This window comes from Nematolebias whitei, chromosome 3, assembly GCF_014905685.2.
Source record: "Nematolebias whitei isolate Nwh7 chromosome 3, NemWhi1, whole genome shotgun sequence".
Taxonomy (NCBI): domain Eukaryota; kingdom Metazoa; phylum Chordata; class Actinopteri; order Cyprinodontiformes; family Rivulidae; genus Nematolebias; species Nematolebias whitei.
In genome coordinates, this window is record NC_056500.1 from 24,956,465 (window position 1) to 24,967,433 (window position 10,969).

At 45.1% G+C, this 10,969-nt stretch overlaps 1 protein-coding gene across 2 annotated transcripts in view; it reads left to right on the forward strand.

Annotated features, from left to right (window-relative positions):
- slc1a7b (solute carrier family 1 member 7b) overlaps positions 1–4,872 on the forward strand; it is a 39,341-nt gene extending 34,469 nt beyond the window's left edge. The window contains exons 10-11 of one of the 2 annotated variants that reach the window (XM_037674728.1): positions 40–41; positions 4,563–4,872. In XM_037674728.1, the coding sequence (XP_037530656.1) occupies positions 40–41; positions 4,563–4,823 (263 nt within the window). In that variant the 3' untranslated portion in view covers positions 4,824–4,872. The remainder of the gene's footprint in view (positions 1–39; positions 42–4,562) is intronic. The other variant, XM_037674727.1, reaches the window with a different exon arrangement.
- Positions 4,873–10,969: the final 6,097 nt, after the last annotated feature.

Consider the following 10,969-nt stretch of genomic DNA (forward strand, 5'->3'; position numbering starts at 1 on the left):
ATATACCCCTCCCTGGGCTGCCACCTTACCGTGGTGGAGGGGTTTGAGTGTCCCAATGACCCTAGGAGCTATGCTGTCAGGGGTTTCACACCCCTAGTAGGGTCACCCAAGGCAGACAGGTCCTAGGTGAGGGACCAGACAAAGTGCAGCCCAAAAACCCTTATGATGAGAAAAATAAATGGACTTGATGTTCCCTCGCCCAGACGTGGGTCACCGGAGCCCCACTCTGGAGCCAGGCCTGGAGGTGGAGCAAGCGGGCGAGTGCCTGGGCTTTTACCCATGGAGCTGGGTCGGGCACAGCCCGAAGAGGAGACGTGGGTCCCGCTTCCCATGGGCTCACCCCCTGTGGGAGGGGCCAAAGGGGTCAGGTGCAATGTGGGATGGGTGGTGGCTAAGGGCGGGGACCTTGGAGGTCTGATCCTTGGCTACAGAAGCTGGCTATTGGGATGTGGAATGTCACCTCAATGGTGGAGAAGGAGCCTGAGCTGATGTGTGAGGTTGAGAGGTTCTGGCTAGAAATAGTCAGACTCACCTCTACGCATGGCTCTGGCTCTGGAACCAGTTTCCTTGAGAGGGGTTGGACACTCTTCCACTCTGGAGTTGCCCCTGGTGAGAGGCGCCAAGCAGGAGTGGGCATACTTGTTGCCCCCCATCTTGGTGCCTGTGTGTTGGGGTTCACCCCAGTGAATGAGAGGGTAGCCTCCCTCTGCCTACGTGTTGGGGGATGGGTTCTGATTGTCGTTTGTGCTTATGCACCAAACGGCAGCTCAGATTATCCACCCTTTTTGTAGTCCTTGGAGGGGGTACTGGAAAGTGCACCTCCTGGGGACTCCCTTGTTCTGCTGGGGGACTTCAGTGCTCACGTGGGCAATGACAGTGAGACCTGGAGGGGTGTGGTTGGGAGGAACGGCCCCCCTGATCTGAACCCGAGTGGTGTTCTGTTGTTGGACTTCTGTGTTCGTCATGGATTGTCCATAACAAACACCATGTTCAAGCATAAGGTTGTCCATATGTGCTCTTGGCACCAGGACACCCTAGGCCGCAATTCAATGATTGACTTTGTCGTCGTTTCATCTGATCTGCGGCCACATGTCTTGGACACTCAGGTGAAGAGAGGGGCGGAGCTGTCCACTGATCACTACCTGGTGGTGAGTTGGCTCCGATGGTGGGGGAGGACCTGGCAGGCCCAAACGTACTGTGAGTGTTTGCTAGGAACATCTGGCAGAGTCTCCTGTGAGACAGAGCTTTAATTCCCACCTCCGGGAGAACTTCAAACATGTTCCAGGGGAGGTAGGGGACATTGAGTCCGAGTGGGCAATGTTCCGTGCCTCTATTGTCGAGGCGGCTTACCGGAGCTGCAGCCGCAAGGTTGTCGTGCTTGTTACAGGGCGGCAACCCTCGAACCCGGTGGTGGACACCGGCAGTGAGGGATGCTGTCAGGCTGAAGAAGGAGTCCTATCGGGCCTTTTTGGCCTGCGGGACCCCGGAAGCAGCTGATGGGTACTGGCAGTCCAAGCAACATGCGACTCGGGTGGTCGCTGAGGCAAAAACTCGGGCATGGGAGGAGTTCGGAGAGGCCATGGAGAATGACTTCCGCATGGCTTCGAGGCAATTCTGGTCCACCATCCGGCGTCTCTGGGGGGAAAACAGTACACCACCAACACTGTTTATAGTGAGGGTGGTGTGCTGCTGATCTCAACTCGGGATGTCATGGGTCGGTGGGCGGAATACTTTGAAGACCTCCTCAATCCCACCGGCATATCTTTAACTGAGGAAGCAGAGCCTGTGGACTCTGGGTCAGGCCCTCCAATCTCTGGTGCTGAGGTCACCGAGGTGGTTAAAAAGCTCCTCGGTGGCAGGGCCCCAGGGGTGGATGAGATTCACCCAGAGTTCCTTAAGGCTCTGGATGTTGTAGGGTTGTGTTGGCTTACGCGACTCTGCAATATTGCATGGACATTGGGGGACGTTCCGCTGGATTGGCAGACCAGGGTGGTGTCCCCCTATTCAAAATGGGGGACCGTAGAGTGTGTTCCAACAACAGGGGGATCACGCTCTTAAGCCTCCCTGGTAAGGTCTATTTGGGGGTTCTGGAAAGGAGGGTCCGTTGGATAGTTGAATCTCGGATTCAGGAGGAGCAGTGCGGTTTTCATCCTGGCCGTGGAACACTGGGCCAGCTCTACACCCTCCCTGGAGGATGCGTGGGAGTTTGCCCAATCGGTCTACATGTGCTTTGTGGACTTGGAGAAGGCATTCGACCGCGTCCCTCGGGGAACCCTGTGGGGGGTACTCTGGGGGTATGGGGTATCAGGCCCTTTGATATGGACTGTTAGGTCCCTGTATGACCGGTGTCAGAGCCTGGTCCGCATTGCAGGCAGTAAGTCGGGCTCATTCCCGGTAAGAGTTGGACTCCGCCAAGGTTGCCCTTTGTCACCGATTCTGTTCATAACTTTTATGGACAGATCTAAAAAAGTTAAATCTGGTCCTCTGGACATTCAAAAAAACAAAACAAAGCAAAACAACAAAAAAATGTAGAAACGTTTTGTCTTTCATTCGAAAGACTTCCTCAGTCTGAGATGCTGTATTCAGCTCAGTCTTATAGATAGCACCTTCTCAGAGTGGATCAACCAGTTGTGCTGCTAACAACCAAAACCAGCTGCTCACACGATCAAGAAGGACCATCAGCCTAACGATGGATCATAAGCACACTGATGGCTGTTTACTATTCACAGAGGGCTGAGTGATACTAGCAATAACAGCATTGTAAGAGGGGGACAGTTGAACACAAAGGCCTCCACCCCTGTTTAATGATGGACGATTTCTTTTCACAAAGATGGCCTCCTTTACTCCTCTCTCAAACCATCGTTCCTTTCTCTGATTGGCAATGCTAAATTGTCCCTAGGTGTGAGTGAGAGAGTGAAGGGTCGTTTGTCTCTATGTGTCCCTGTAATGGACTTGCGACCCATCCAGGATGTACCCCGCCCCTCGCACAGTGATTGCTGGACATGGGCACCGGCGACCCCCATGACCCAAAATGGAAGAAGTGGGTAAAGATAATGGATGGATATATATATATATATATATATATATATATATATATATATACTCTCAAGGATGTGAACATCTTCATCCCTGAAAGAGTGACCGCTGGCCTGGAGATGAGTGTAGACTGCAGAGTCCTGGCCTGGTGTTGTTGCTCTTCTGTGTTGGGCCATCCTTTTGGCCAGTGGCTGTTTAGTTTCCCCAATGTGACTTATCACAGCCCTCCTGACACTGAACAGCATACTCAGTATTACTCTGTGCCGGGGGACTGGATCTTTGGGATGAACCAGTCTTTGAGCATGCATCAGGATATTTTATGAACAGAATTTTTAGGCGCAGCCAAGGTGTTGAGGGGATCCATTTTGGTGGCCTTAGAATCGCGTCTCTGCTTTTTGCAGATGATGTGATCCTGTTGGCTTCATCAGATCGTGATCTACAGCTTTCACTGGAGTGGTTCGCAGCCAAGTGCGACACAGCCAGAATGAAGATCAGTTCCTCCAAATCCAAGGCCATGGTCTTGAGCCAGAAAAGGGTAGAGTGCCCTCTCCGGGTCAGGGAGGAGGTCCTGCCCCAAGTGGAGGAGTTCAAGTACCTTGGGGTCTTGTTCACGAATGAGGGAAAAACAGAGCGTGAGATCGATAGGCGGATAGGTGCAGCGTTTGCAGTGAAGCCGGCGCTGTACAGGTCTGTTGTGGTGAAGAGAGAGCTGAGTCAAAAGGCGAAGCTCTCAATTTACCGATCAATCTCGTTCTTACCCTCATCTATGGTCATGAGCTTTGGGTTTTGAGCAAAAGAACGAGATCTCGGATACAAGCGGCCAAAATTAGTTTTCTCCGCTGTGTTTTTGGACTCTCCCTTAGAGATAGGGTGAGAAGCTCGATCATCTGGGAGAGACTCAGAGTAGAGCTGCTGCTTCTCCACGTCAAGAGGAGCCAGTTGAGGTGGCTTGGGCATCTGGTTAGGATGCCTCCTGGACGCCTCCCTGGTGAGGTGTTCCAGACACGTCCCACCGGGAGGAGACCCAGAGGAAGACCCAGGACATGCTGGAGGGACTATGTTTCTCGGCTGGCCTGAGAACGCCTCGGGATTCCCCCAGAGGAGCTGGACCATGTGGCTGGGGAGAGGGAAGTCTGGGCCTCCCTACTTAAGCTGCTAATCCCACGACCCAACCCCGGATAAGCGGAAGAAAATGGATGGATGGATGGATGGATGGATGGATGGATGGATTGATGGATGGATGGATGGGTGGGTGGCTGGACGGACGGACGGACGGACGGACAGACGGACAGATAGATAGATGGACCTTCGAATCTTTGACTTCTTATGCTCGCACCAGTTTTTAGTTGCATATATATCTTATCATTCATTACAGTTAGATTTTTCCCCATTTATCTTCATTAATCATATGTTTTTATTTATTTATTTACTGATAGATTGATTGTATAGTTTTTGCTTGAATCAAATAAAACAAAATCTTATTGTCCTATATGTTGTCATTTATCTCCAAATATGTTGGCCCACAGGTTCCTCTAATATGTGAGACCAAGATGCCAGTGAATGCTCCACCAATCATGAACTGCCACAACAAGAATGGCAACTATCGACCTCCTTCCTCAGGAATCAAAAACAAGCTCATCCCATCCGATGTAACCCGACTTATGCGGCTGGAGGAGGGCATTCGGCAGGTTCCAGACAGGAGGAAACCTCCGATTCCCCCAAGACATCTGAAGAAAGGGAAAGAACACTGCACTATTGACATGAATGGCCTTGAGACCAACGTGTAGCCTCCTTATATTATGTGTGCATTTCGGCTGATGGGAGCCGTGGAACAAAGGAAACGTGAAAAGCATCAATACTGTATTTCTAAGCTTAGTATTGATAGAACTTTTTTGTGAAAAGCCTTCCTAAAAGGTAAAGGGATTATCAAACAGACAAGACTGATTTGTATTTACACTCTCTGCCCTGAACTGAACTCAAACAAATCCTCATGAGAAAAAATCTATCTATCTATCCAACCACCCATCTATGGAAATATCTTTATTATGGTACATTTTTCCCACATGTGTATATAATTGAAGTGTTTAATATATTTTATACTACAGTTTATTAATGTATGTATTTATTTATTTATTTTCTTACAGTATTCTCAGTGTAAAAACCTTCTAAGTCATTTTTGCGATCCTCTGTGGTTTTGACCCAAGTGCAGGCAGACACGGAGAGCAGGAAGTACTGTAAATAAGCATAATTTATTAAACAAATTAAAATAAAAAAGCTGATGTGGCTGCAAAACTTACACAGATCATGAAACAAACAGGAACACAACAGGCTGAGGAAAATACGCAGAGGATCAGGACGTCTGTAGTATTACAGATAAATGAGCGGACGTTTGAGTGGTAAACAGGAGAGGTTTGAATAACAAAGAGGTAGAGAGAAAAGAGTGCACCTGGGATGATTACTGATTATGAACTGGTGTGAGTGATGGGTGGCTGAAGAGACTGACTGAAGAGAAGGTGAAGAAATGTCAGGGAACACAGTCAAACACAAGGATCAGAAAGGGAATTAAAAACAAAAGAAACACAACAGACAAAAGGACAGATTATGCCAATCATCAGTGTTTTACCTTTAGCAGACACTGATCAAAGCAAAGTGATTGACAATACATACACTATGTGTGTGCGTAAGCGGACATTTGCTTCGACTGGCTGGGTTTGAGAAGACAGGATGGAAAAACAGGAAATCACAGAATGGCAGGTCACAACATACTACTGGAGGAAAGACAAAAAAACATGTTAAGTATAGAAATCATTACAAATACAAACAGGTAGAGTAGAGCGAGCAAAGACAGCAGCAGAGGGAGGAAATGTGGTGAATTTGACCTCCAGCAGCCTAAGCCAATAGCAGCATAACTAAGGGATAGCTCAGGAAACCCAAGCTGACCCTAACTATAGGGTTTATCAAAAAATAAATATTTAAGCCTAATCTTAAAAGTAGACAATGTGTCATTCTCACAGACAGAATCTGGAAGTTGGTTCCACAAGAGAGGATCCTGATACAAGCTCTGCCTCCCATTCATCTTTTGGAAACTCTAGGAACCACAAGTAAACCTGCAGTCTGAGAATAAAGTGCTCTGTTAGGAAAGGATGGAACATACAATCTGTAATATAAGATGGAGCTAGGTTGTTGAGAGTTTTGTAGGTTAGAAATAAGATTTTAATTCTATTCTGAATTTGACAGGGAGCCAATGGAGATAAGCTAAAACTGGAGCATTGTGATCTCTCCTAATAACTCTCATTAAAATTCTGGAAACCACATTTTGGATCAACTGAAGGCTTTTAAAGAAGTTTTTGGACGCCCAGATAATAAACAATTGCAATAGTCCAGGCTGGACCTGACAAATGCATGGACCAGTTTTTCTGCATCAGTTTTGTATAATATGTTTCTAATTTTAGGGATATTATGCAGGTGGAGGAAAGAGGTCCTGGGAACTTTTTAAATGTGGGGATTCAAAGACGTACCCTGATCAAAAAATAACACCAAAGTTTTTTACATTTGAACTGGAGGCCAAATTAATGCCATCCAGAGGAATTGAAAGACAGCAAAGTTTATTCCTAAGATGTTCAGTTCCAAAAAACATGACATCTGTCTATTCTGAGTTTAAAAGCAGAAAATTAAAAGTCATCCAGTTTTTGTCTTTAAGACATGCTTGTAATCAATGTAATTGATTGGGTTCATTGAGTTTCATGGACAAATATAACTGTGTATCATCAGCATAACGATGAAAATGTATCCCTGTTAAGAGTATTGGTCCAAGCATTGAACCCTGAGGAACTCAATGACTAACTTTGGCGTCTAAAGAAGATTCATTATTTACATTTGCAAACTGGAATCTATCAAATAAACATGGTTTAAACCATTTTAGAGCTGTTTCTATAGTCCTGCAAACCAGATTTCAATCCACAGCAATGAGAGAAGGTTGGGACATTTGGTCCATTATCATTATTATTATTATTATTATTATTATTATTATAAAATACATTTATTATGACATTTGTAAATTAGCGAGGGGTTGTGACAGAGGGTCAGTTGCAAACTGTATACTGCAGTGGTTCCACAAAGGTAGAATACAGTCCATGTCATCACATATTTGTGTGGGTTAAGAACGTCTAAACAAAGTAATGAACTATATGGTGCAAAACAGATTTGGTGGTATAAAGAAACACTCCACTAAGGGGCCATCCACTGAAGAATGGTAAATTGTGGATGCGCAAAATGTATTTAGTGTTTCATCTTTGAATCCACATGAAAATGGCTTTTTAAGTGCATTGAAAAAGTGCTTTTGGAAAATGGGTTCCAGAGTCAAGAGGTCTTGTGTGAACAGACAAAATGCAACCTTCTTAAAAACGCTGATCTAATCAACAACTCAAGTATGTTGCTGATGTTACACAACTTGGTTACTCAGCTACAGCAAAATCTTCATCTCCTGTATTGTTTTAAGTAGCAGACAACACTCATAAACAAAAACATGCGCCACATATTTGGCTCAACAAATAAGAACTAGACGGGTAAGAAGGAGAAGGGTTTTGTTGTGTACAGTTTGAATGTAAGCTTTCTGTGCTGCTTCATGCCTTGTTTCCTGATTTGGGTGTGTTTCTGTATCAGCGTTACTATGCCACATTTAAGTCTGGCGTAGCTAACATAGCATTTTGAGTTGGAGTTTCTGTATGAATTAATACATGTTTAGAAATGGTATCTCATTCATGAGGGTATTTTTAGAAACAAAAAAGAAAATTGTGTTTCTGTGGGGACAAGGCCCAAGTCTCCTGAACCACTGCTGTGTAAGTGAGTTTTGAGTTAGATGGAAAAACTTTGCTCATCTGTGGTTTCCATCCTGCTAACTTAATTGGCTTTCCATTTTTAGAAAAATTGACCTTTGTGATCAATATTCACTATTAATCCAACCTAAACCAGTAATTTCTCCTGTCATTGATCCAGCAAGTTCCGAGAGGTTCAAGGTCTGCTTCCACCTATTTGACTCGAACCAGAGTCAGTGCGCGACCTTCGCAGGCCCTCTGGATGAATAGGATTTTAAACTGTGCTTTGTCTCAGTGGGAAGAGGTCAGGAAACAAATTAGATAGAGGAAGCTCAGACAAGCCTCCATCGTGCCTCGGTCCTTCCTGCCAAAGCAGGCAACACAGGTAAGGTCCTGGCGTGCTCCTCATACTCCCCCTCAGGAGTTATTTGGCAGCATACAGGTTGGGATGTCACACTTGGACCTTGATCTCTACCTCTGCACGTGCCCTTTGTGGTACCAAACAAAGAACCCAGAAGAAAAAAAGTTAAAAGTAACTCACTTAGGACTCACCCAGGAGCAAAAGTTTCAATTTTATGCATGGAGGCAAAAAATTGATAAAAATGTGTATGAAATAAAAAAGGTGTTGTACACTTAAAATTTATATTCAGTGTTGGTTATATAAAATCCAAAGGAAAAATCTAAAGTGTAACACAATCTACAACTACATCCTACTCACACGCTGACTACCTCTTTCTCTAACCTCCTAAAAATAAAAAACAAGAAACTAAATTAAATTAGTAAATGTAGCAGTAGTTAAAGTAAATGCAGGTCCTCTAAAGCCTCCCACCACCCCTGGGCCAAAATGACCCAAGATTTACAGGAGGGAATTCAGGGTGCATTCCAACTGCCCTGTTGTCCCGAACTCTAGTCCGTTTACCTAGAAAGTCCGGTTCATTTGGGGAGGTGTGAACGCGCCATCGAACTCTGTCATGGAACAAAAAGGCGAACTCTGGCCCGGTCTTAAACCTAGGTCTCGGTCCAGTAGAAGAAAACCCCAATGCGGTTCGAGTACAGTGTGAATGTAAACAGACCGGGCCCAGCTCCACAAGCAAGAAGTGGAATACAGCGCAGGGCAAACAAACACGCATTTCTCTTACCTCATATTGAGCCGTCAGCTGCCTTGTGTGAAAAACAATATTCTCCATGGTCTTCTGCATCATCTTCCACTCATGCTGAGTCCATTTTTGAAAAATGACAAAGTATAACTCCTAAAACTGCTAAAATTTGACGCCACTCCGTTTTTGTTTTTATTTCCAGAAAAAGAAGAAGTGTCTTCTTCAGAGGTTTTTGTGTCGTTTCTTTCAGTTGTTCTTGGTGCAACGCCACCACAGGCAAGTGGGGGAACAGGTTGGTTCAACAGGTTGTCTCGACTGCACAGTGCAGTGTGAATGCAAACGCACCAGCTCAAATGGTCCCCAACCGAACCGAGTCTACCGGACTATCAGGTGTGAAAACAACCTTACTGTCCAAATCTAAGAGCAAAAAGTCGCAAGAACCTCAAACTAGTCCCCAGAAAAATCCCCAGCTCTGTTGTGCATAAGCTTTTTATAATCTACAGTCATAATTATGCATACACAGATAAAACATACATACTCTTACTTGATGTCTCAAACAAAGAGGACCAACTAGAATTACATAGTGTCATATGATTATTCAAAAAGGATAGGGTTACAGACACCTCCTTTCTCTGGCTATGAAAAAAGAAAAAGTTACACTTTAAACACACAAAGACAAAATTATTCTTCTTTTCAGTCTCTGCGTTTCTTCCGGTCCAACTTGTTATCTTGAACAGTGAGACGTACCAGAAGAACTATGAAGGTAGACTTGGAAATTCAAGCAAAGGCTGCCTGACCCAACATAACTGTTATCTGAATTTGGCTTCCCTGGTCATACTTGAATTGGCCGAGTGGTGAAACTCAAACTTCTCCAGGTTGTTTACGTGAACAAGAAGCTCTGCTCCCCCCACCCTCACCTATCACTCCCCTCCCAAGAACATCTGTGGATCTGTGTCAGAGTTGAGATGGCTGATTGACATGCCATCTCTTATCAGGACTATGGAACTCTCTGGCAGTTTCCACAGACAACTCAATGCCCTCGTCGGCCTCCTCATGCATAAATGTATTATGATGTCATTAGTATGTTGCTGTTTATGTGCTGAGGTAATTTTTTTTTTGCAACTTTCACACTGTGTCCCATCTAGGACACAGAGCGAGATTTGATATATATATATTTTTACACCTCCACTCCCCTTCATGTTTCTTTTCCTTATCTGAAAAAAGGCTGCGCCTCTCGAGGTCGGCGGCCTCAGTCACCTCCATCTCCCCGTGTCTGTTTATGATTGTCTCGGATGGGCTGTACTGAATCAGAATCAGAATTAGAATCAGAATAAGCTTTATTATCATTGCATCGAGATACAACGAGAATATGTATGTACAGCTGTCCGAAAGATGGACGGAGTGCACAAAGCTGCTGCTATAAGTGCGGCCTTCTTATTCTTTTCAGAATACAATTTTTAGATAGAAAAAGGGACAAATGCATGAGGAGAGGATAGTGGCATTACAAAAAGGATCTCTTCACACCTTGTCCTAACAGGACACGATTTAAGACATCAAAAAACTCTGCCAGCCAAGCACATTTATGAACATGTTACATATGCATTTACGACAAGGAGGTCCATGAAGCACTAACAGATAGTCCATTGTCCTGATAAGATGATGGTCAGCCGGCACAGTTCTGACAAGCCTTCACAGAAGGGGATGGGGAGCGGGGTTGCGATAGACAAAGCTTTTCCTTAATTTACACATTTCCCAGGAGAAATTGATAAGTCCGCCTGTTCGAGGCCACGGGAGTCCAATTCATATAACCACAATTGTTGATTTATTCAGGCAGACTATTTTTCCATCAGCCTTGAGTCTGTACTGATACTTCCAAGGTCTGAAATGGCCAGATTAGGTAGCATTCCGCTGGTCCATGCTTACGAGCCTCTTCAAGGTCATGTTCATGCTGATGAGTCCCACAGCCGCAGGTGATCTGCAATTCAAATCCCTTCCAAATGTAATTTGATGCAATGTATGTAT